Here is a 25,401-nt window from a genome sequence, read left to right on the forward strand (position 1 = left end):
CTCTCTCACTCATTCACTCTCACTCACTCGCTCTAACTCTCTCTCTCTCTCTCTTTCTCTCTCTTTTTCTCTCTCTGTCTTTCTTCAATGCCAGCTCCTCTTGGCTATGTGTCCAACTTTAAGGTCACCTCCTACACGAGCACCTCCATAGACGTAGAGTGGAGCCCCGTAGTCGGAGCCAATGAGTACAAGCTCACCTGGAGCCCAGGTCAGTGCTGGCCAGTGCCTGTTCCACTCATCTCAGTGTTGAAATGGTGAATCTTGGGGCCACTATTTGTCTTACTCTCTGTCTTACTCTGCAGACGGCACAGCAACTCAGAGCCGCTACCTGGAGCGTAGTGCATTGACACACCACATTGATGGACTCATCCCACAGACTGTTTACACTGTCAGCATCTCTGCCATTTACGGCAACACGGAGGGGCCAGATGTGTCGCTCTCGCAACACACAGGTGGTCTGATGCTGTTTGATACAGTTGTATGACAGTATAGTATTCCAATATATTGCCAGATGAATGTGTGAATGTGTGCAAAGAAACGAGTAGCCATCACACCACATGATACAAAATGACTGTACTTAACAAATGTCCTGGAAATGATGTAGAATAATTGCTTCTATAAGCATTTTGATTGACTCTTCAAACAATATTGACAGATTGGGAAAATGTTCTCATATGCACTTATGTCAAGTGTTTTAGGTTAATGGAGAGTAAATATTGAAAGCTGGTCATTGTCTGTGCATGCTGGAGAACTGGATGTGTAGCTTACATCTGTCTCCATGCTGGCAACATGGTAGGCACAGGGTCTACCAGGGCAGAGAGACTGGAGAACTCTCTAGTTTTCGGTCAATTTATTCAATGCATTAACACAACCACGTGGAGGGAGTTGGTGTACTTGCTACAGGTAAATACTTGTTGAACTTGTAAACTTTTCTAGAAATGTCTCTTAAAACTAGTTGGCACTGTGTGTTTAAAGTGAAGTGACAGGGTTCCTGCTTTTACAATATGTCCTCTCATAAATTACTCATTAACAAACCAAAGTGGGCCAAGATCTGATCAACTAATTATGCCTTGCCAAGAACAAGCAGGCCACGACTGCTTGATGCCAAAGTATTTACAGGCAAGTCTTGCCACTCGGCAGCCATCTTGGTAACACCCCCAGGCAGCTATTTCGGGCAAACAACATCTGGCTGGAAGAGATCCGTAACTCTACATAGGATGGTACAACAGGCATTAAAATGACATCACGTGAATCTGTGTTAAAATGACACAAAACGTGTGAACGTTTTCCACCAAATGCTCAAATATGGCAAAAAGACTTCATGTTGACTTTCTCATTGCGCATGCACCACATTTAATGGTGCGGTTGTTGCGGTAGAAATAAACAGAAACTTCAGGTGAGGCGAAACATCAGTTATGCCTTTTCCAGCAATGTGATTGGCTCTTTATAATACAGGGCAGGACTTCCAGTTCCATCCCGCCCCCCTTGTTCCCCATTCATTTTCCTGTCAGTGATATGTCTCCTCCCTTATAATGTCTCTGATGAGGCTATCCCCATTGTTCCTATGGAGACGCCTTGCGCCAGCAGTTGACTGACACTGTCTGCGGTCTCTGTCCAAACCATAGCCTGGTGTGGCAGCTTGACCAGCACTGCTGTTCTCGACTCGTCCTGACTCAGGATGTTGCAGCTCCTCTCCTACACTGAAGCCCTTATGAGCCCTTATGAAGCCCTTATGAAGCCCTTATGATGAGCACTAACACTCACATCCTCTCTTTCAGTCAACATCACTCTTTGTGATGGTAATGTTATATGAAGGAAAAGAGCTCTGTTAAATACCGAGACAATGTCAACTGCTAATTCAATTGATATTGGGAAAGCTTATCAATATACCTGAGGATCTCTGCTCATTTGTCAGTTGTTAGTAGGTGTTGCTGAGGTTCTGTCTTTTTCAGTTAGAATAGTTGGCAGGTAAACAGCTGCTCATGAATCTGGATGGGAGAAAAACAGATGTAGTGTTCTAGATGATTTTCAGCTTGCGGCAATGTTTTTGACAGGTGCTTGGTCAGTAGGGATTTTCAGGGAAAAAGAAAGTGAATTTCAGTGAAGAATGCCATTTGTCACTTGCATTTCATGTCAGTTTCAGTGATCAGATGTGAATTTTTGGAATCTTGCTTGTAGAGAACATATTTGTCAGATGCCAGTCACCTCTCACCGGTGATTATGTTTTATGAGTGGTGTCGTCTAAATAATGCTACAGATGACAGCAATCTTACTCTCAGGGATTCTGCAGCTTCACCCACAGACTCTGAGCAGATTCCACCTATGAGGGAGGTGAAGGTGGTGGACGTTGGCATCAGAACCTTCAAGCTCGCCTGGAAGAGGACGCCTGGGGTGTCCAGATACAAGGTGTCCTGGAGTTCCTTTCATGGTATGCTTCAGAGACTTGCACTTTAAGAGTTTATCATTCAGACAGTGTATCCGCTATGCTAATACCAGACTCAATCTCACATTTTGCTAAATCATTATGCTAAATTATTCCGTTCAACTCAGTTTTATTACAAAAGTCTTGAACTGTGAATTAACAACTGCATCGTCATCATTAACAGGAATTTTGTTCCCTAGATATTTCATCATGGGATTAGCATTGCTATCACCATGCTTTACGTCTCCCAGTATCCTCAAAGGCTTAATGTGTCTTCCTTTTGGTAAACAATGTAGAGGACATGTATACTCTCAACTATTTAAAGACTATGATCGGTTAATTGACTGCTTAGTGGGCCTGACTGGCCACCCATCTGGCAGACATAGCAGTGTGTCCCCACATTTGTGACTGTGGCCCTCTGCCGCCCCCTGCAGGTGGGGAGGAGAAAAGCCAGCTGGTTCCTGCTTCCTCCACTTCTCTGACCATCACGGGGCTGCAGGAGAGCTCACCCTACAAGCTGCAGGTGTCGCCCATGCTGGGGGAGCGAGAGGGCAGCCCATTCATGCTCACGGCACGAACGCGTAAGTCCACCTGTCCACCTGGAGCTCTGGTGATAATAAAACGTACCTGATCTTAATCTTACCTGATCATAACACTCTGCTGTTGGAATGACAGAGCTACCCTCAGTAGCTAATCATACTTATTTGAAATGTTGATATTCACTCACTGGCTTGTCATTCTGTATTCTAGTGGACATGCCCAAAGTGAATAACTTCGTCACCCTGGACATGACAGACAACAGCACTGTCCTGAACTGGACGAGTGTTGCAGGGGCGTCTGGTTACCTCCTCTCCTGGAGGCACATCTCACGTAAGTCAGTCAGCCTCTGGACCCCTGTTCCAGTCCACTAATACACTGAAAGAAATTAAACCTGCAAGCGAGTAGATTTAATCAGAAATATCAGCAAACATATTCATCTGGCAAAAATGTACCTAATAAAATCATGACTTTGTGTTTTGCTAAGAAAGATTTTGCCAGAGAAATTCATTTCGCATGATATCTCCCTTTGAAATGAAAATGCCGTGAGATGGTTTACCATCTTTTTTAATAAAGATTGTAGGGTGTTCTAAATATAGCCTAACATTATCAACCACATTTGCTATGTGAATGTGGCAGTCTTAGGTGATTTGCCTACTTTACACTGTAAAACCTAATAACTTCAAAGAAAAGAAATTAGTTGACTTTGCAGTGAGGAATGTCAATGAGTTCCTGGTTCTAGGGATTGTGGGTAAATGTGAATATGATTACTACGTCAAGAAGTGATCAGTACACTTGAAGGGAAAGAAACTCTCTTAAAACAATGGTGTATGCTGTAAAAAAATACTAAAAAAAAGTGAGGCAACAATACTTTATGTGAAAGTATTCGTGTAATTGTGTAAAATTAGGATTTGTTCACTGAAATAAGGAAAAGCTGCTTGACTAATTTGGTAGGTACTAATTTTCATTAATATATTTTACACAATTCTTGTTAACATAATGATTATTAAAATAATTGTTTTGAGTGTATTTACTTAATAAAAACAAGACTATACATTTTCTTACTATTATTGCATGTAATAAAGTTGCCTGACATTTTTGGAGTAGTTCCAGCATATCATTCTTTACAGTGAATATTAAGATTGCGAGGGGAGATGATTCAGCCACAACAAAACACTGAAATTGAAAACAGGTCTGCTCATGCCATGACAGCCCCAGTCCTTGCATCAGGTTTTGAATAGATGAAAAGGTCACAGTGATTTTGACTGTGTGCATGGTTTGTGGATAGCCCCTTTGTGTTAGTCCGGTTTCTGCAGTAAGTGTGCCGTTTGGCCTGAGGCCATAGGCTCAGCTGATACACTAATGAGGCTGTCCTTTCTGGGAGCATGAGGCTCCCGAGTCTCATCGGAGGGAAATGTCCCACACCTCAGTCACAGCGTTCATTTCCTCACTCCTGCAAACACTTCCTGACTTGCCTCTTACAAAATGTGCCTTTTCAAAAGCACTGTCTTAAAATAGCTACGCTCTGTGTGCCTGCTCTGCCACGAGTGGCTTCATGATGAAGCTGAAATGTAAAATAGCAATTACCCTCTTGGTGACAGAGGACAGGCTTTACGCAAGTGACACGTACAGTAAAAATACACTGAACGAAGAATCAACGTTGTGTCAACGTTAAAGTCACGGTCATCTGTGTCGTCTTACAGAGGTAGAGAGCACCACGGAGACTCTCAGCCCCGCTGTGACTTCGCATAAGATTGCAGACCTGCAGTACGGACGCACCTACGTCTTCACCATACGTCCTCTTTACGGGGAGGTTGAGGGGCCTGTCACTACTATTCACCAACGGATAGGTAATGGTGTCCACATACATGCTCACTCTTGAGATGCATTTGGTAAAATGATCCATTTTTGTATGGATAGTGTATAAGTGTAGTCCCTGTGCAGGTGAAGGAAATGTATTAGCGTAAACAAAGCAGACATGAAACACACCATGTATTAGCTAGAGTTAGTTGTTTGGACAGAAGCATCTGCTATAGTGTAAGTTGAGATGAAGTTCTGCTCTGTGTGTGTGGCTTGTGGGTTTGTGTGTGTGTGTGTGTGTGTGTGTGTGTGTGTGTGTGTGTGTGTGTGTGTGTGTGTGTGAGAGAGTGTGAGATGGTCATGTTTGGGCTCACAGTTGTGGTTGGTGTGATGTGTCTGCAGTTGGGAAACCTCGTCTGGTTCCCCTTCACACTCTCTCTGCTACGTCGGCCCCGTCCCCTGCAAACACCATCACTGCTTCCAAAACCAACAAAGGAGCCGCGTCTCGCACCACTGCCAGGAACACACGCACGCCCATCAACAAGCTGCCCAGTCAGCCAATCACTGTTCAGAATCCAGATTTCACAGAGACAACCCCTCCTCCTGGGACAGGTATTACACCTAAATGAATGGAACATCAATGGGAATGGAGATGCCTGTTAATTCATATTTTGATATATATATATATATATATATATATATTTTGTCCACAGTGTAATAACTGGTTCTTGGCATGAATTTGTTGTAGGATGTGGTAAGACCAAAGCTGACATTGTCTTCCTGGTGGATGAGTCCTGGAGCATCGGCGCCGACAACTTCGGGAAGCTGAAAGATTTCCTCTTCCGGGTCGTGACCTATTTCCCATCTATCGGACCTCGGGGCACTCAGGTAACAAACTCACTTGTTACTTATCTTGGTTATCTTTGGCTACGCTTCGAGCACAACACGAGAATCTCAGCAATGTACGTTTGTGTCGATCATCTTCCAAAGGGTGCTGGAAACTATAAGTTGTTCTGCGTGTCTTGTCCTCAGATTGCAGTGGTGCATTACAGTGACAATCCCAGGATAGAGTTCAATCTGAACGATTACAAAGACCGCAACTCAGTGCTGAGAGCTCTCAGAGGAGTTCGCTATGGAGGAGGAAACACCAAAACAGGTGAACACACACACACACACACACACACACACACACACACACAATAAACACAATACACTACACTCTTGTATAAATGCCAAAAACACACAAACACAGATGTGTAAATGCCAGCACACATGCTTATTACATGTTCTATATTTACTAAGAAGCTCACATCTGGCATGACTCACATGTACGCCCCCACACACTCAAAGACACACACACACAAACACTCAAAGACACACACACACACACACACTCAAAGACACACACACACACACACACACACACACACATGCATTCAGGTTCTTACACTCCCTGTCCTTGTGCTCAGGCCGAGGCATCAGCTACGTGCTGAAGGAGCTCTTCCATGAGTCGGCGGGCATGAGGCAGGAGGTGCCCCACATCCTGGTGGTCATCACGGACGGCAGAGCTCAGGACAACGTGCTGCCACCCTCCAGGATTGCACACGCCCTCGGTCAGTCCACAGTCCAGTCTCACCCAAACCCAGTTGTTTACACTTGCAGCATGTCAAATGGAACAGTTGTTGAAATTGCGTAAAGAGTTGAAATTCCAAGAAAAATGGTGTTGTGCATTTAGGCCATGATATCCATATGTGTTCAAGAAGCAGCAGCTCCTTGTTCGCTTTCCCTGTGTCATGCAATTGTGCAAAGATGGTCGAAGCAGAATGGGAATTCTATGGAAACGTGGTGCATGAAAAGAAATGACAAACTTTGTCTTCCGAGTGGATAGCAACGTTCCATTCTAAGTTCTAAGTATTCTAAGTTCTAGCTGATCATGTACAGTAATATGTGGTTGAAAATATAAAAAGATCAAATATTCTAAAGCTCACATGATCTCATTTAATTTACTGCACAGTGCTGAGATCATTTAACACTCCTCTTAATGTCTAATCATATTTGTACTATATTCAGTTTTACTCTAACCCTTGTTTGCATAACCCCGACGAAACTGAAAATATTAACTCTGTTTAGCCATGGCCTTTTCTGAGTCTTTCTGAGACTAAAAAAGACTTCGATCAGTTTTTCAGATGAATAAATCTAGACATTTTCTCTTGTAAATGACAACATGATGTGGCATAGATGAAAAACAACAGTTTTCGAAGAAGAATTCTTTACAGTACCGTAATATGTACTTTCTGATTTATTACCTCATTATAAACATCTTATAGCAATATTTTGTATTTCTGTCAGATGAGTCTTATTAATCCCTTTTTGTTAAACATAGGTGTCAGTGTGTTAGCCATTGGTGTGGAACGTGCTGACATAGAGGAGCTGCAGAATATGGCATCTCCCACCAACTACAAGAACGTCTTCTTTGCCAGCTCCTTCGATGACTTCCCCAACATCGAACGGGAGTTCATTGCTAGCCTCTGCAGTGATGCTCTGATGTCTGAGTTCAAGCAGCACGATGATGAGGTATAGTTGAGATAGCTCTGAGAAAGTGTCAATATTTTCTACAGCATATTAAAAATGTGTTGTGGAACAAAAAGGCTGGCAGAGGTCTAATCAAGATTATGTTTTAGTTTCAAAGTTATCGTTGAATCAGTAAGTAACATTATGTAGGCTATGTTTGGTTTACAGCCATTGCACATTTTCAATACTGTGGAAAGAGTATGCTATCCACTATGCTGTCCAAAATTCCAGAATAGTTTTGTTGTCTTTACTATAGCCATGTTGTTTATTTTTGTTTATCCAAATTATCAAGGCCTAAAACCTATTTTGTTATATAGTAATGAGTAATGAATTTACATAAAATAACAACAAAATGTATTAAAGGTAGGTATTTAAAAATCATCTCTTGAAACTATTTATAGTCATAAATCTTGTACACCGGCAAACACAAGATCTGTTAAATTCTTTAAAATACACTTAAATTCTGTTTAATTTTCTCTGAAACCATGCAGTGGCCCTTAATATGCATGAAGGAGCTTTAACTTGGAAAGACACCTTTAATTTGTTGGTATGTGATAGCCAGGACCTTCATTATCTGGGTATTTAAAAATATTATTCAGTGTTTTTATTCAAGGTCGTTATTAGCGTCCAAAGACTTGCACTGAGGCTTTGAAGTTTAACTTTTATCAATTTTGTAGTCAAGAGAGCATGACCATGAACCAGACACATAAACACAAAGACACACTCAAAATAACTAAAATGTGATTAGTTACATAGATTTGCTGCAGTAGTCACTAACCACTATTCAAGGTGTGTGCCTGTTGAATGTATTAATAGTAGAGTTAATTATTTCCAGTCTGCACAACTGGACACCCCCACCAGAGACCCAGAGGCTTTGGCCAAGCCTGAGGGACCCTGCCCATCCAGCTGTATGAAGGTGCAGTAGCTCCTCTTCATCATGCCCCCTATCGTAGTCTTCATCATTGTCGTCTGCCCGTTCTTCAGCTTAGCCACTCAGACCTTGAGAGCCTCAGAAAGACTGACTGAATCTGGTTTTGTTTGTTTCTTTTTGCAGGGTCAGAAGGGTGAAAAGGTCAGTTAAAGTAACATTCTGCATCTCTTTCTCTCTCTATCTCTATTTCTTTCCATTTCTCTCACTGTCTATCTGCAATATCACAATGAATTTAATTTAATTATTTACATTCAGAAGATAGAAACTATTTTAGTGTGCTTCTCTTTTTTCTTTTTATTCCCAACTCATTTTTTTGCATTTCATCTAATCTGTTCATCCTTTGTGCAGGGAGATGGCTCTGGTCTTGGTGGACTGGTACGTCAAACTTCGTAATTTGCTCAGTCCGTTAACTCATTGATGGTTCCCTGATTCAATCTTTCATTCATTCCGCTGAAAGGGCCCCTACAGGATTGCTTAAACTGAGCTCATTTTCTCACTTCATTTGCACAGAGATTGAAGCAGGTGTCCGGAGAGTACGACCCCTTCAATCTCAATGTCAAGGGGGAGAAGGGAGAGAGGGTAAGCGAACAAAACCTGTGGGGTGTGGAGACCTACCACTCCACAACCCACTCAACCCACTGATTCCGTATTCAGTACTTATTTGCTACGCATTGAGCTAATTGCTGTTTGAATTAATTCTGTGTTTGATTAACCCAGGTAATTAGTGTGTCATTTTGACAGCTCGGTCCTCATTTGTTACAGGATGAAGGGATTTAAGAGAGTCATTAGTGTGTGCGGCATCTATTGTTGTCCTTTGCTCTGTTTGTTATTTGTTCTTTTTTTTCAAATCTGTCGCCCCGCTGTGAACCATGAAAGGCACTGCCTTTATCAAAGTCAGAGAGCGGCAGCCTCTAAGGGGACGGGTGACAGGTCCCCCTAATGAGTGCACACATGGCATTGGCTTTTGTCTTGGAAAGCTGATAGCATTATCTCCTTCTTACAAAGTGTCTGTGTGTTGTGGCTCAAGAGATGTGGCACGTGTGCAAAAAAAAAAACATAGTCTGGCCAGACTTTTGACCCATTTGTCTATTTTTTTTGCCTGAGTCTGCACATTTTTGCACAGGGTCCTCCTTCAACAGATGGTGTTCCTGGGTTGCCGGGACGACCAGGAAGGACTGGACCTCCTGGTTCGGCTGGGCTGAGGGTAAAATACTGACCAGCATACACAAGCAGCTGTCTGCACAGTCATTGTGTTCACGCCTTTGTCATGTATTTATATATTTATTAACTGTTGTCCAATTAGAGTCGAGTACTGAGTCAATTTTATCACCAAATCCCATCGAGTAGGAAGGGTGTCTGCTTGTAAAATTGCAACGTCTGCTTGTAAGATTGAGTGAAATTTCTGTGTTGTTTTCAGGGTCCATCTGGAGTCCCTGGTGACATTGTAAGGAAACACCCCCATTTACTTAGTATCCTCATTTCAATTCTGACACACATTATGATTATCCATGTTACACATCCCCATTTACCATGCAAGCAGAGCTCTGATTGCAGGTTAATTATGCATGGCCTACACACTTCCTGTAGGAGCGAGCTAGCCTGTGACATAATTAGCCATTAATTCACCCACTCACTCATTCATTCAGTAAACTTAATTGGTGTGTTCACCTCATAGGGACCTTCTGGTATACCGGGACAAAAGGGCCAAAGGGGAGAGAGAGTAAGTTCAGCCAACTGTGCCATTACTCATGCCTACATGTGTTGTGTATTTAATTACGCATGATTCTTCACATTCACAGTGACTGCTGTCCTGCATTTGACCCGTGTGGATCTCATGTGACTCAGCGTCTTGATGTACTGGGCGGTGGGGGTTGTGTTTTCGCAGGGAGAGCCGGGGTACGTGGTCGGAAGCCTGGATGCGGCGCCTGGGCGTAAAGGAGAACCTGGATCCTCTGCAAGTAGCTCATGCTGCCTATAGACATAAAAGATGAATTAATGAGTTCACATTAAATATGACTGAAGCACTCGATATGTTTTCTGACATTCTGATGAAACTTTAACGGTATGTGGGGAGATACTGAAGAAGAACTGGTTCAGTTTGTTGTCAGTGTATGAACTCTTAACTTTTACCACCTAAAGTTGGCATCCAAGTCAGTGTGTGATCGTATTAGGCCTCGGATAATCCTCTCAGAGCCGTTAAAGTAGCTTAGCTGTGAATACCACATCCAATAACTAATTTATCTTATTTGAGCATCCTATTTGTTTGCTACTGTCTGCCCACTGGTCTTGTAAAACATGGCTTCTATCCCGCACAGGGCCCCCAGGGTCCTCCAGGAGTATCAGGGGTATCTGGGCCCCCAGGCCTCCCTGGCCAGTCTGGTCCTCCAGGGGCTCCAGGAGCTTCGGTCAAAGTAAGGGAGCAATATCAGTGCATCTAAAGGTCAGGTCTTAGCTACAGCTCCTGGGACAGGTGTTGATATGCATTTTCTTTCTGGCTGTTTCAGGGGGACACAGGAGTACCAGGTCTTAAAGTAAGAGACTGCTGATATTTTCTCTATTGTTCATAAATAGTTGCCCCTTTTCTATTTCAATATGGCTGCGCTGAGGGTACTGAGATTCACTGAGTTCATACTGAGTTTCACTTTCACACTGAACAAAATTGAACTGAACTCTCAAATTCATAGTGTATGATGATCCTTTTACAGTGTCCTTTTACAATGTCATACCAACTAACACGCCTCACATATAATACTGACACTTTGTGTCCTTGTCAGGGACTGCGGGGGAAAGCTGGACCAAAAGGAGACAAAGGAGACGGCGGCTCTGATGTAAGCAGTCTTATCAGGACACTGTAGCATGTAAACCCTATATCACTGGGACAGCACCACATTTATCCCGCTGTCCACATATACAGGATGTAACATACTACTTAATGCTGCAGAGTGGAAATGGCACCTATGCTTGAAGGAATGTGTGGCTGTATAGAGTCAGATTTCTAAATGACATGACTTAATTTCATACTGCTGTTGATGTTTACATTTTAATTTGATGTCCTATTTTTCTACCCTCTAAGGGTCAGACTGGTCTAACTGGTCCGATTGGGGTGGATGGAATCCCCGGATCTCCAGGACAGAAAGGAGTAAAGGTGCTGCAGTTATTTTAATGAATAAGCAATGACATGCCAATTATTAGTGATCATTATAATTAATGATCATGGTTTTCCTTTAGGGAGAAGAAGGCATTGGAATTCAAGGTGTGCAGGGACCAAAGGGGACTCAAGGGGAAAAGGTACACGTTCTCTCGGGTAGAAACCGATTCCAATAAGTTATCCACGCTTTAAAACTCGGTAGGAACTGGAAAGAGCTAATCAAAATGAACCTATTGATATTCTGAGCACTTCTACGACAGCTTTTGAAATAATGACCCGTGTCATCTCTTAGGGAGAATTTGGTCCATCTGGTCCTGTGGGTTCAAAGGTAAGTTGATTGTAGAAAGCGTACAAGCTGTAGCTCATAGCTGTTCAGTGAATACTTAGTGTGTTCACTGCCCTATCTTTCATGTCTCTCCCAGGGTGAGCCCGGAAATCAGGGGATCCAGGGAGTCATTGGTCCACGGGTATGTTGGGTCTATGATTTTTCTTAGTAAGGCATTGTATACAGTACATTGTATACCAATTCCCTGTATCTGTCAAATACTACCATGAGTTGTATGGATAATTTGTATGCCTCATAGGACATGATATAGCTCGGTAATGTTTACATTGTGGATATTTAAGTTCATCTTGTCCCTCTTTGAGTTCATAGTGTGTGTCGGGACTCACATTTGATTTTTGTTCTGTCCATAAATAGGGGAAGAGGGGCTTGAAAGGAGACGGGGGGGAGAAGGTAAGAGAATCCCACACACCTCTGCATGTCTCTGTGGGCTTTTTTTCTAATACAAGTACAAAGGCCCGTGCTCCCATATGCATATAGAAATCAGCCGTAAAAGAAATCCATTTGTTTCAGAGGCGTACGGCGGTACCGGTCCATCCTTTGTGGGTGTGGATAGATAGATAGATATAATTAGCAACGGATCTGTACCCTTCAGCTGCCGTGGGCTTTCTCTTCACGCGGCTCTCTCCAGTGCGGGTGTCCGCTGTCTGCATCATTAGTGCGTTATGAAGGGAATTGATGGGAATCAGTAGATGCGTCAGAGAACAGTGGGAATTGATTGGCTGGTGGAGCTAAGCCTTGGAGTAAAGATAACCCAAAGTTGATTGGAGGGGGAAAAAATAAAAGATAAAGAACAGATGTTTTTTTTTTTATATACAGCAGAATAATGTAGTGTTGGCCACCAGTTTCGCATTTTCTGGGTTTGAGTATTTCAACACGGTTTCCCCCAATAGGTTTGGTATAATAGGGTATTGTTGGCAGAGTCACCAGTCCGTTGCTCATCAGCACTGCTTAGCAGAAGCCACATCTCCATGTAAAATACTCCAGGGTGATTTTGACAGGAAACCAATGAAGTGAAGCTCAGCTTACAGCATTCAAGTCAACGACTGATTCAGTATCACTGATAATGCTGGAGAGGTACTGATAGCAGTTGGAGGATTGTTGGTGATGGCACTGACATGTTACTGCGTGGATTATGACATGCTTAACACATTGCGGCTTTTGCTCACTCACAATTTGTAAGAGTCTGTTTGTCTGTCATGTGAGCCTGTGAGTCTGTTTGCCTGTCATGTTAATGAGTGTTTTTTCTCTGAACAACATGTTTTTTTTCCTCCAGGGCGAACGAGGGGAGATAGGGCCTGTCGGACCTCAAGGCATCCAAGTAAGTAACAGTGAATGTATCACCCGCAAAGCCCAGTCTGCCACACTCCATAGTAAAATGGGCGCTGATTTCAAAGCAGCCTAACAAAGTATGATATACATTGAAGACATAAATGCCAGCGTCCACTATCTCACACTCAAAACACTCGCTCACACTCACACTCTTTTACACGTACTTCCACACTTAGTTCAGTAGCCCTTCAACTTTCTGTCCTGCTTTTATAGATGTGTGATTAAAACTGTGGGTTATTAAAATAGACAGTGGGTGGGCGGATGGGTCCCCAGGGAAATTAAGGCCTCTGATTAGTGCAGGGGAGGCTGCCTCCACCTCCACTACTGACCAGCTATGGATTTTAGCCCCAGGTTGAGGCTGATATCTGTCTCTGTAGATCCTTATTAATTAAAAAACATGCTCTTTTTCCCCCTCACTGAAAAGCTGAAAAGTGAAAAACTCACCTAGGTGGACTTTCAAAGTCCATAATTCACTTGCTAGTAGGATTATAGAGATGAGGTTGCTCTACTGGGCTTATGTGCCCGCTAGAGTACCTGTGGTAAATATTACGCTTTAACTTTCCCACTCTGCGCTCGTTTAAAAGGTTTAATGAGGAGTGTGAGAAAGAGTGTCTTGGCTGATTAGCATGATCATTAACGGTCATTACCCACCGATGTCTAAATTAGGGTGTGAAAGTTAGACTGAGAGCCATTGACAGGGGGCTGGTTTGCTGGAGATAAATGAAGCTGATGTGGATAAAATACACTGAGCACAAATATAAACTCAACATGTGGAGTTGGGATCTTATGTTTCATAAACTGAAATGAAAGTTCTACCAGAAAGACAGAAATTAAACAATTTTAATCCTTTATGGGATTTTAGTAGCCTGACAATGTCATACTCATAATTCTAGTCAGAATATGAGTCTGATACTGCTCCATTGGGCTGTGATTATGGGGCGTGTTTCAACCGAACCAGGAAAAAAATGCCTCTTCACTCAATTGGATCAACGTAGTCGTCATCGGGACCAGCTGATAAATACAATTTTTACCGAATCCCGTAGGAAGGACGGCAAAAACATATTTTCGATCGACAAATGCCTTGATCGCGTTTCTCTGTTCCTCTTTCAAAATTAATGCGCTGTCGATGTCTTCTAAAACATCTCTATCTAGACATATCTCAGCTCTCCAGCGGCAGCCATGTTTGTTGAAAACTAATTCAACCCAAGTGACGTGGTTGATTACGTTATGGTTGATCATCTGTCCATCATCGTATAAAGCCCGCCCTGACAATTTGATTGGTCTGATCAAGTTTTTGATCGGGCATAATTTCTCCCCAACGAAGCAATGCCAGACCGAACTTCCCGACCTAAAATGTTGTGGGCGGGGCTAAGTTCGTCTGGCATCCAGGCTAGGATTTTAGAAGTCACAAGAGAACAATTCAGTAGAAATGGTTATAGAGTCTTTGGTGTAGACTCTGTCCTCGGTCCAGGTCTTGGAGCAACTGCACTGGTGCGTAAGTCAAGTCCTTTTAAAGACAGGTGTACACCGTTGATTGTTCAGTATATATTATATATATAATACATTAATACATATATATCAAACTGTGTCTGTTCTCTTTAAGGGCTTGCAAGGACAATTTGGATCCAAAGGTGATGAGGTACGGTGAAGTGATTTTTGAAGATACTATAAATTCGGTTACTTTGTCAACTGTGACTAGTCGGACGAGTGGTAATTTGCATCTGTCTGTGTCTGTAGCACTGGCTGTGTTGTTCTGTGTGCCTAGCTTAACATGTCATTGTTTCCTTATGAAGGGACGACAAGGACCTGCTGGTGACCCAGCTAAAGGGGTAAGAGATACATTCAGGGTTATATAGGATAATTTGAAATCGTTCCGTTCATTTCTCTTCTTTTCTGACTGCATTCATGTCTTCCTCAAACAGATTCTTGGGCCTACAGGGAAAAAGGGTGTTCGGGTAAGTGGCTCAATGGGCTTCCATAGTATACCACTGGCGTCACACTTGAGAGAGTACACATTTGTTAAATTCACTCAAATAATTACACAGCACCACATGCTCTCTTTGTGAACGATGGAATAACAACAGCATGGGTAATATCCCTGCGGACAAATGGAATCTATTTTTGTGTAATTAGGCCCCTATTCGATCATCATGTTTGTTTTAAGAACAGTCCATGGTAATGTGCCCCATACCTTATGCTATTGTTCTAGCGGCCTACCAGTGTGGTCATTTCACATTCATATCACGGCGGTCATGTAATACTTCAGTTGTGATTTGATCTCTGTGTGAAATGCATGTTCCTGTGATGTTGCCTGACAGGGTGACCTTGGGCCTGTGGGGCCTCCTGGACTGCAGGGCATAAAGGGAGAGCAAGGAGACAAAGGACAGAAGGTGTGCTACCTTTTTTCACTATTTAATGGACAGCGGGTCTGTTAACTCTAATAGCATACTTTCCAGTGAACAGTTTTTCATGGATTGGTTAGTCTATTGTACCATGTCAGACATGAGCTAACACTATGTTGTCTGTCTTGGGGTTTGTTGTTGGTCTTTTCTGAATATCATCTTGGTTGTGGATGTCCGCAGGGTAGCCCTGGCTTTGGCATCCCAGGGCAGCCGGGTCCAAAAGGGGACACAGGAGAGAGGGTGAGTTGTTGGACTCTGGAAACTGCTGAAGCAATGACTCAAACCTCTTTGCCTTAAATATATTGTTTTAATGCACCATTGATTTTCTCAGGGTAATGTTGGACTGTCTGGAAAACCGGGAGTCAAGGTAAGCGAATCAAGGTCCTTTTTAGTTCACACTCAAAGGGGACCATCCTATTCCCTCCTGTTTCATTTAAGTTGCTACCTACTGAAGGGAAGCTTTACTCTTCTCTCCCAGGGCAATGATGGCTCTATGGGGGAGAAGGGCACCATTGGATTCCCTGGCAACCCTGGAGCCCCTGGACTAAGAGGTAAAGATGTAAGTAAGATCCGAAGGGGCTGCTGTTACTATGGTACTCCTCCATGCGCACGTCAGAGGGAAGAAATAAAGAGTGGATATGAGTTAAGCTGAAGGACACCACGACCGTTGGACATAAATAATGTTTCTTTTACATTTTAGGGTGAATCAGGGCCTAAAGGTGATGTAGGACTTAAGGTAAGCTGAAAATCAGACCCAGACATATGCACAGACACACACACACACAAACTACACACTAACACTAACTAAACTCACACACTCTCTCTTTGTCACATGCACTCACTTCGACACATAGGCACAAACTCACATGTCCTCAGATGAAACTGAACTGACTAAAACCTTGAAAAGGTCATGTGCACATTGATGTGTAATTAACAGTGGGTAAAAGGATCTAGGAAATTATTGTATAGTATTTGTGTTAGGTGAAAATTCACCCTAGTTACCTCAGGACTCCGGAGCTGCATATAAGTATATTTATTAGACAAACAACAATTGCAATCGGGCTCACTCCCAGCACAAGGCTGAAAGTGAAGCCATGATAAACACATTGCACAAGGTTTATATAGACAGAAGTTTAGCGTTCAACAGAGATAACCACGTGGTGGATTTCTGACGTCCGAGGCAAGGATGGAAGTTTTGCAAGGTCGGAAGAAGCACAGTTCGAACCTTCTTATCACTTCTGGTCTAAACATGCTCTTGCACATATGCAGACTAAGTGGCACCTACTATTCTAAGTTACACACACGCAGAAACACAGAAAAGCCATGTTCCTGCTTTCATAAGCACATGATTCATACAAGGAATATACAGTGGGGAAAATAAGTATTTGAACCCCTGACGATTTCGCAAGTTTGGCCACTTGCAAAGAAATGTGTGATCTATAATTGTAATGGTAGGTGTATTTTAACAGTGAGAAATAGAATATCAACAAACAAATCCAGAAAACTGCATTTTATAACATTTATGACGTTATTTGTATTTGATGCAGAAAATAAGTATTTGAACCCCCAAGCAAACAGCAAGAATTCTGGCTCCCAATGACCAGTTATGTGCCCAATAAGCACACAGATTAGTCCTCATTAAGCCTAAGAAGGTACACCTGATCTCAACTGGTGACGTGTATAAAAGAAACCTGTCCAAAGAATCATACTTCACACCTTCAACCTCACCACCATGGGCAAGACCAAAGAGTTGACCAAGGACGTCAGAGATAAGATTGTAGACCTGCAGAAGGCTGGAATGGGTTATAAAACCATCGGCAAGCAGCTTGGTGAGAAGCAGACAATTATTGGTGCGATTATTCGTAAATGGAAGCAACACCAAACAACTGTCAATCGCTCTAGGTCTGGGGCTCCATGCAAGATATCCCCTTGTGCGGTATCGGTGATCATCCGAAAGGTGCAGAATAACCCCAGAACTACACAGGGGGAGCTTGTGAATGATCTCAAGGCAGCTGGGACCACAGTCACCAAGAAAACCATTGGCAACACACTACGCCGTAATGGTTTGAAGTACTGCAGCACTCGCAAGGTCCCCCTGCTCAAGGAAGCACATGTACAGGGCCGTCTGAAGCCAATGAACACTTGAATGATTCTAAGGAGGATTGGGAGACAGGATGTGGTCAGATGAGACCAAAATCAAGCTCTTTGGCATCAACTCGACTTGCCGCATTTGGAGGGGGAAGAATGCTGAATATGACCCCAAGAACACCATCCCCACCGTCAAGCATGGAGGTGGAAACATTATGCTTTGGGGCTGTTTCTCTGCCAATGGTACAGGACGATTCACTGCATCGAGGGGACTATGGATGGGGCCATGTAACGTGGAATATTGGGCTTGAACCTCATTCCCTCATTCCCTCCCATTGAAAACGCAACCTTAATGATTTGGAGAGGATCTGCAAAGAGGAGTGGAACAAAATCCCTCCTGAGATGTGTGTAAACCTGGTGACCAACTACAAGAAAAGTCTGACGTCTGTGCTTGCCAACAAGGGTTATTCCACCAAGTACTAAGTCATGTTTTGCTAGGGGTTCAAATACTTATTTTCTGCATCAAATGCAAATTAAGTCATAAATGTTATAAAATGCAGTTTTCTGGATTTTTTTGTTGATATTCTATTTCGCACTGTTAAAATACACCTACCATTACAATTATAGATCACACATTTCTTTGCAAGTGGCCAAACTTGCAAAATCGGCAGGGGTTCAAATACCTTTTTTCCCCACTGTATTAATACAAGGCACTTGATTCATATATTCTTAAGTCATTGACAGTGTTTGGAAATTATCTCCATCAGTCCCTCCTTTTATCCGTTTCAATGGATAATTTAAAATTACAATCAAAATCACAAATCATCTTTCTTAATTCGTCAATTATCAATTTCAATGGATAACCTCAAAGTCATCACTCTGAGCTTCATCGCATGGATTTTCGGAACAGAGATCATTAGTGAGCATCACTCCATATCATCATAAGTCAATCATTTAAAATGTCATCATATTTCTCATCACACATTTGTATACTTTGCATTTGTAGGCCAACACAGTGGATGTCGACTGTGTGTGTGTCATTAGCTCGCCTAGGCTTCAGATAACATTCTAACAAGGCCTCTTTGCTGTGTCCTGCATCCTGCAGATCACATCGGCTGTTGAATATTACTGGGCAGGAAAATGTAAACAGTCTCTTTGTGGAAAGTGTGTTTGGGCAGTCTGGTTTTCCCATCACGGATGATCTTTGGCCAGGCCCCATTGTGGATATTTGACCAAGATCGGTGCCTGTTGTGATCAATATGTTAACAGTACCAAAATGTAGAGCAGTACAGTTATTATCAAAAGTTCCACACATTGTTTAATTTTTCCCTTGTTACTCCCCATGACTTCACAGAGATAGGACCGCCCCGCCCTCCCAGTATCCACTAGGCTCTTTTACCCCACTGGACAGTGTAGTTTTCTTCACCAGGTTTGAGACGAAAAATTGCCTAACGCAAAGAATCCCCTTTGTAGCTGGACTTCTGTCACAGTGGCCCGGCCTTGGAAAACTGTAGAGGAAGACAGCTCCTATCCTCTGTCTCTTTCTAAGGAAGGCTTACTCGTTTACAATGTGTTAGATGTTGACAGTAGCACTTGATATGGTTTGTCCCACTTGGGCAAGTGGCAGTGTTTTCTTTTGAGGCTGTTGATTAGTACCCAATCTCCTGGCCCAACCTTGGTTTCAGCCTCACAGGTTCCTGTGAAGCAGAGAGTTCTGAGAGCATTTTGCTAATTCACATTTTTGCCATTTATTCTGCAAATGTATATTCAATCTCTTGTCTGTTTCAGCAAATGGTTTGAGTGCTGAGGCAGTGTAGATTCTTCCATACATCATTTCAAACAGTGATAACAACATTCATGCTTAATATCACAAATTTCACTCTAAGATTCTCAAATTGCTTTTAATAGGTCGGTTCATTATTTTCTACCAGTCCTGCTGACTGGGGGTTGTATGAACAATGATTTATCTATGGCTAGACAATATTTCTTTCTTTCGTTTCGATTTAACTCAATAAAATCAATAATGAATGATTAAACATCTTTCTCATAAAATATAAATCAGAAGTAAAAATATATATACGAAGTACAAATATATGCTTACTATCCCCACTTATTGAGGCATGTTTTCACCATGGCTCAATATTGCAGCATATCTTTTAGTATTGTGAGATCTAATTCTTCAATTGTGTATGTGTCAGACGGTTGTTGCAGTTCAAAGTGCTTTACATAAAATCAATAAAAGCAAGCAGCAAGAGCAATATATGGAGTAAAATAATGGTCAACATCGTATCAGAACCTGATGTTCTGATAGGCTTCTTGGATTACTAAAATCATAATAAAAGGGAAAAAAAAGTAATAAACAAAAGCAAGCAGTAATCAGGGCAATTAGTTCCGCTGCCTGTACAGAATAGTGTGTAAGTAGTGGCTGTGCGTTCAAGGTTTATTTGCTTGAACCATCACCAAACAAAAGTAAAATCAGCTTCTGGAAAAGGCATATCTTGTAGGTCAGCTCTGGTCTTTGCTACACAATCATGTTGATTACCATCCTCTGCTGTAAGTCAAAGTGTAGCTGGGTTAAATGTCACGCAGCGCTCAATGGTGATATGAGGCTGTAAGGCCAAACAAAAAGTAAACTCTGCAACATTTGTTTTTCTAACGCGTAGTTAGGAATCCATTATCTACAGAATTATCATTCCCAGAAAACATGAACACACATGAACACAACACACAGGAACGTCTCTACTACTCTTTCAGGAGGAAAGAAGTTAGTCTCCAAGAGTCCTGGAAAACAAAAAACACACAACGGAGTCTCTCTAACTTTAGTCAATTAAATGACTCCACAAAAGTTAGTCTCTTACTCCACATAAAAATAACTATGTTTTGCCTTTTAAGGAGACTGGGCTGTACCTCAGCACCCAGGAGTGTCTCTAACTCTAGTAAATTCTTTAGTATATCTAAAACAGTTAGTATCAACCCCACAGGAAAACACGAGGTAAAGGGAAAGGAGGAAAGAAGTTAGTCTCTCACTCCCATATCAAACACACAATGGAGCGCATCCAGCTTCAGTCAATTGAATGACTCTATTCCATATCAAACATACAATGGAGCGCATCCAGCTTCAGTCAATTGAATGACTCTATTCCATATCAAACATACAATGGAGCGCATCCAGCTTCAGTCAATTGAATGACTCTATTCCATATCAAACACACAATGGAGCGCATCCAGCTTCAGTCAATTGAATGACTCTATTCCATATCAAACACACAATGGAGCGAATCCAGCTTCAGTCAATTGAATGACTCTATTCCATATCAAACACACAATGGAGCGCATCCAGCTTCAGTCAATTGAATGACTCTATTCCATATCAAACATACAATGGAGCGCATCCGGAGCTGCATATAAGTATATTTATTAGACAAACAACAATTGCAATCGGCTCACTCCCAGCACAAGGCTGAAAGTGAAGCCATGATAAACACATCGCACAAGGTTTATATAGACAGAAGTTTAGCGTTCAACAGAGATAACCACGTGGTGGATTTCTGACGTCCGAGGCAAGGATGGAAGTTTTGCAAGGTCGGAAGAAGCACAGTTCGAACCTTCTTATCACTTCTGGTCTAAACATGCTCTTGTACATATGCAGACTAAGTGGCACCTAATATTCTAAGTTACACACACGCAGAAACACAGAAAAGCCATGTTCCTGCTTTCATAAGCACATGATTCATACAAGGAATATATTAATACAAGGCACTTGATTCAATTATTCTTAAGTCATTAACAGTGTTTGGAAATTATCTCCATCAATTTGTTTCAGTCAGAACAATGCCAATTAATAAATGTTATTAAAGGGAGATTTTGAATATAATTATCAGAGCAAATCACTCTTCCTTACCCCCTAATCTCTCTAAGCTCCCCACCTGTTGCACCGCCCACGTACCATGTAACAACGAGTGAACCCTATCTCTCCTCCACTCCTAAATTATTTACTTCAAGTAAATGACGTGAGCTCGAGTGCCCTCTGTGCGAGTAAACAAAGTTGGCCTAATTGTCTTATTGTGTTTGATGGATGTGTCTTCCTGCAGGGTGACCCAGGAGCTTCGGGGGAACCAGGAGAGAGGGGCGTGAGGGTAAGGACGTCATTCCTTACACTGGGAAATGTTCTCACGGAGCGTGGATACATAGATGGTGCAACTTCAGATCAATATTCAGAGTTTGTAGTGTTTCAAAAAAATAAACTAGGCAGAATATCTGGCCATCTCAATCAATGCAATGCAGTAAATGATTCAAGTCACAGCCTAGGGGTGTTTAGTATTGTTCTGCTACATACCAAGTTACCTTAGCGTCTGCTAAGTCTGGGTCTTGTTCTTGATAGACACCAAATCCAGCATCTAGTTCAAACATGAGGTCTTCCTGGTATCCATCCACTAACCCTGCTGCTAACTTCCTGTTCCTGTTTTCATGCCCTTCCTCTCTGTTAATGTAGGGCCCACTTGGTCTGCCTGGGCGGCCAGGAGATCCATCAGAAAAGGGCGAGATGGGAAAGATTGGCCTGCCGGTAAGAAATTAATATTTCACGTTAACACAACCAAACCCCCACACACACACACACACACACACACACACAACACAGTACACTGCACACTGCATCGATCCAAGGAGCTACACTTTATGACTTTGCACAAATCAAAGTAGCGAATGAGGTCTAACTGCAGCAAGCTCAGTTGCATGTCTATTGCTCTCCCATCGTACGGAGATGAGTTTGTAGTCATTAAGTATTGATGCGTTTCAGGGCCCAGAGGGACTCAAAGGTGAACGAGGAGAGACGGTACGCTTCGCTTATCTCTTTCTGCACTTCACACCCTACACTTTCTACCCTTACACATTTGCAATAAGTCCTATTAAGGATCATGGGAAATGTGTTTTTTTAATGTGTCTGTCCGAGCTCAAAGCAGGACACGATGAAAATCAATGCAAGGTTAGAAGTGGATAGTGAATCGTGAAAGTGAAGTATTCAAATGGATTCATGTAGGTCTATTAAACTTGCAAGCAGGAGTATAGCCATGGGGATAAGAAGGCATAATGCTCTGTTGTTGCTGGTCTAATGTTTGATTTCTTCGTCATTGATGTTTCATCTATTTCATGACACAGGGGAAGCCAGGACCACCTGGGTCTATTCACGTGAGTTAGGATTAGTAGATTAGTAACTTTGAATCTGATCAAATGTTCCTTGCCAATCCAAGCTCTGTCCCAATGAAAGTGGTGATATTTTTGTTTGCTCCATAGGCGACCTCATCTGGTGACAACATCCTGGCCAGAGTCATTAAGGTGACACTAATATATGAAGAATAACATTTAAGATGAATTGTATTGAATGCCATACATGGTATCTGATCTATTTGTGTGTGTGTCTGTGTGTGTGTGTGTGTCTGTGTGTCTGTGTGTGTGTGTGTGTGTGTGTGTGTGTGTGTGTGTGTGTGTGTGTGTGTGTGTGTGTGTGTGTGTGTGTGTGTATGGGATTATCAGGGAGAGCCTGGAGAACAAGGTGTACCTGGCCTAAGAGGTCAAATTGGACCAATGGTAAAACTCTCAGTTTCTGCCTCTACACTTTCATTTATTCTCTTGCCGTCACTCTGGCTCTAGATATCCTTCATTCCCCCTCTCTGACAAACACATCAGTTATCTCTTGTCTCTCACTCATCGTCTATTTCTCCATCTCCACAGGGTCCTGAAGGACCACCTGGCCCCCCTGGGAAATCAGTGGTATGTGTATTTAGTCCAACTGGGGGCCCATTGATTAACTTTGTGATCTCAAATAAAGGCATCAATACATCATTTTACAATTTAAATTTACAATTTATTTCCATTAATATCAGATTCATGGTGGCCTTTAAAATGGCTGCATGCTCTTTTCACAGGGTGGGTCAGGCACTGGAACAGATGGGCTGGATGGGTTACCTGGCACACCAGGATCCAAGGTGCAGTCTTTTCACCACACGCGCACACACACACGCACACGCACACACACACACACGCACACGCGCACACACACACACGCACACGCGCGCACACACACGCACACACACACACGCACACACACAAACACACACGAACGCACACGCGCACACACACACACAAAAATCGAACTCTATGCAAATTAATGGTATGCACTAAGACTGCTAGTATCTTAGACTTTTTCTTTGCTCCAGGGGCTGCATGAATATGTGAATAGGAAGCTGAAAACCTTAGTTAGTTTCACACTGTTAAATATTCCACCTCCAACCTTGCTGTTTTAATATCTCAGGGTGAAGCAGGGAAAAAAGGAGAGCCTGGACCGGTGAGCTCACACCTCCACACATCAACCCTCACATCTGCTCCTCTGCATGTCATAAACACTGATGATTCATACGCGACACACTCGCGTCCCTCCATGTGTGTAGCGCAGCGGATAAGTAGATGAGAGTTTGTTTTCTGCTCTGCGAAAAAGGTGTCCGCCTCGGCCAGGAAGAATCGCTCATCGCACAATATCACTTCCCTCTCATTACTCATTTCCGGAGGGGAGTGCATTCCCTGGGCTTTTTTTAAGACATCTGATTGGAGCGCTGCCATTTTAGTCCTTACACAGTACAGTAGCCGTCCTCAGCTGTCAAAATAGTGCTTTACTGGCCGTCATAGCACAGATGTGTTGGCAAATGATATGGTGATGGCTGTCATTTCATTTACATGTACATATGCCTGCATGTAACGGATGTGTGCATGTCCAGTGTGGGTGGGAGGGTATATGGTGGGGTGGGAGTGTGTGTTCGCCCTTACATTTGACGTGTCTTTGTGTGAGGAGAGGGGAGAGAAAGGTGAAGTCGGACGAGTTGGAATTGCTGGGATGCCCGGACTTCCTGGGACTCCTGTGAGTGTGAATGCCTTCCCATTTCTTCACCCTCAAATACCAGAAAAATAACAGTGAATCTAACCGTGACTCTCCACGTAAAACAGAGACATCATCTACCCTATGATAAATGTATTCTTTCTTTTAACATCTAGCCTTTGGAAGTGCAGATTTTCAGTCAGCACTGCAGCATTTAAGTCAGTCAGTCAGTCAACATTTATTGATCCGCCCTTTTCCCTTTTTTCCCCTCCATTTTCCATATTCTCTCCATGCAGGGCAGACCAGGCATCGATGGAAAGCGGGGCATCGCAGGAAAAGATGTGAGTTTTCCACTGCTGGTACCCTACTCTTCATTCGGCACATGTGATGTGGTAATATGGTCCTAAGAGAACCTTTCCTAACGGACACTCTGCTCATGTCCCCTCACTTCAGGGTGAACAGGGACCAGGAGGGAATGATGGGAAGAAGGTATGTGCAGCCAGTTTGGAGCTATCTTGGCTAGCCACTTAGCTCCAGTATACTCCATATATACCATATACTCCAGTACTGCTAAACATTTAACCACAATGCATGTCTATTGCATAGACACATAATATATAATGCACAGTGATGATGCATCTTCAGCTGTATTAGCTGTGCGTGACTAAGTAGTGTGTAGTTACCAGTGTGTGAAGGGGTACTGTGTTTCACTGTCTTCTCTGTTTGTAGGGTGACAAGGGTGAATCTGGTGCTGAGGTAAGACTGTGTGCCATGTCTGCATGCCTAACATGTATATAAGTGTGGCCGGGATTGTCTCAGCCTTTGCTGACGCTGCTGTACTGCACGTGCTCTGCTCAGGGTCCAGTAGGAGGCAAGGGAGACCAAGGGCCTCCAGGACCACCGATCGTCATCAAAGTCTCAGACGACGTAAGTCCACCCCCATCTCACATCGTCTGTCC

The 25,401-nt window shown here is 42.8% G+C and overlaps 1 protein-coding gene across 5 annotated transcripts in view; it reads left to right on the top strand.

Annotated features, from left to right (window-relative positions):
- The window catches only part of col7a1l (collagen type VII alpha 1-like), a 41,564-nt gene that overhangs the window by 9,132 nt on the left and 7,031 nt on the right, over positions 1-25,401 (top strand). For 4 of the 5 annotated variants that reach the window (XM_031583165.2, XM_031583161.2, XM_031583163.2 and 1 more), the window contains exons 13-62: positions 95-208; positions 303-452; positions 2,291-2,428; positions 2,857-3,003; positions 3,173-3,292; positions 4,663-4,809; positions 5,162-5,371; positions 5,508-5,647; positions 5,792-5,915; positions 6,229-6,372; positions 7,143-7,333; positions 8,166-8,246; positions 8,385-8,402; positions 8,610-8,636; positions 8,772-8,840; positions 9,385-9,465; positions 9,679-9,705; positions 9,937-9,981; positions 10,147-10,215; positions 10,577-10,672; positions 10,766-10,792; positions 11,036-11,089; positions 11,335-11,406; positions 11,490-11,549; positions 11,702-11,737; positions 11,832-11,876; positions 12,110-12,145; positions 13,029-13,073; positions 14,688-14,723; positions 14,878-14,913; positions 15,007-15,039; positions 15,403-15,474; positions 15,667-15,726; positions 15,818-15,853; positions 15,965-16,045; positions 16,187-16,222; positions 21,666-21,710; positions 22,067-22,138; positions 22,373-22,408; positions 22,732-22,761; positions 22,867-22,908; positions 23,107-23,160; positions 23,305-23,343; positions 23,499-23,558; positions 23,885-23,917; positions 24,419-24,484; positions 24,739-24,783; positions 24,896-24,931; positions 25,172-25,198; positions 25,301-25,369. In XM_031583165.2, coding sequence (XP_031439025.1) covers positions 95-208; positions 303-452; positions 2,291-2,428; positions 2,857-3,003; positions 3,173-3,292; positions 4,663-4,809; positions 5,162-5,371; positions 5,508-5,647; positions 5,792-5,915; positions 6,229-6,372; positions 7,143-7,333; positions 8,166-8,246; positions 8,385-8,402; positions 8,610-8,636; positions 8,772-8,840; positions 9,385-9,465; positions 9,679-9,705; positions 9,937-9,981; positions 10,147-10,215; positions 10,577-10,672; positions 10,766-10,792; positions 11,036-11,089; positions 11,335-11,406; positions 11,490-11,549; positions 11,702-11,737; positions 11,832-11,876; positions 12,110-12,145; positions 13,029-13,073; positions 14,688-14,723; positions 14,878-14,913; positions 15,007-15,039; positions 15,403-15,474; positions 15,667-15,726; positions 15,818-15,853; positions 15,965-16,045; positions 16,187-16,222; positions 21,666-21,710; positions 22,067-22,138; positions 22,373-22,408; positions 22,732-22,761; positions 22,867-22,908; positions 23,107-23,160; positions 23,305-23,343; positions 23,499-23,558; positions 23,885-23,917; positions 24,419-24,484; positions 24,739-24,783; positions 24,896-24,931; positions 25,172-25,198; positions 25,301-25,369 — 3,557 coding nt within the window. The remainder of the gene's footprint in view (positions 1-94; positions 209-302; positions 453-2,290; positions 2,429-2,856; positions 3,004-3,172; positions 3,293-4,662; positions 4,810-5,161; positions 5,372-5,507; positions 5,648-5,791; positions 5,916-6,228; positions 6,373-7,142; positions 7,334-8,165; positions 8,247-8,384; positions 8,403-8,609; positions 8,637-8,771; positions 8,841-9,384; positions 9,466-9,678; positions 9,706-9,936; positions 9,982-10,146; positions 10,216-10,576; positions 10,673-10,765; positions 10,793-11,035; positions 11,090-11,334; positions 11,407-11,489; positions 11,550-11,701; positions 11,738-11,831; positions 11,877-12,109; positions 12,146-13,028; positions 13,074-14,687; positions 14,724-14,877; positions 14,914-15,006; positions 15,040-15,402; positions 15,475-15,666; positions 15,727-15,817; positions 15,854-15,964; positions 16,046-16,186; positions 16,223-21,665; positions 21,711-22,066; positions 22,139-22,372; positions 22,409-22,731; positions 22,762-22,866; positions 22,909-23,106; positions 23,161-23,304; positions 23,344-23,498; positions 23,559-23,884; positions 23,918-24,418; positions 24,485-24,738; positions 24,784-24,895; positions 24,932-25,171; positions 25,199-25,300; positions 25,370-25,401) is intronic. The other variant, XM_042710073.1, reaches the window with a different exon arrangement.

Source organism: Clupea harengus, chromosome 16 (assembly GCF_900700415.2).
Source record: "Clupea harengus chromosome 16, Ch_v2.0.2, whole genome shotgun sequence".
Taxonomy (NCBI): domain Eukaryota; kingdom Metazoa; phylum Chordata; class Actinopteri; order Clupeiformes; family Clupeidae; genus Clupea; species Clupea harengus.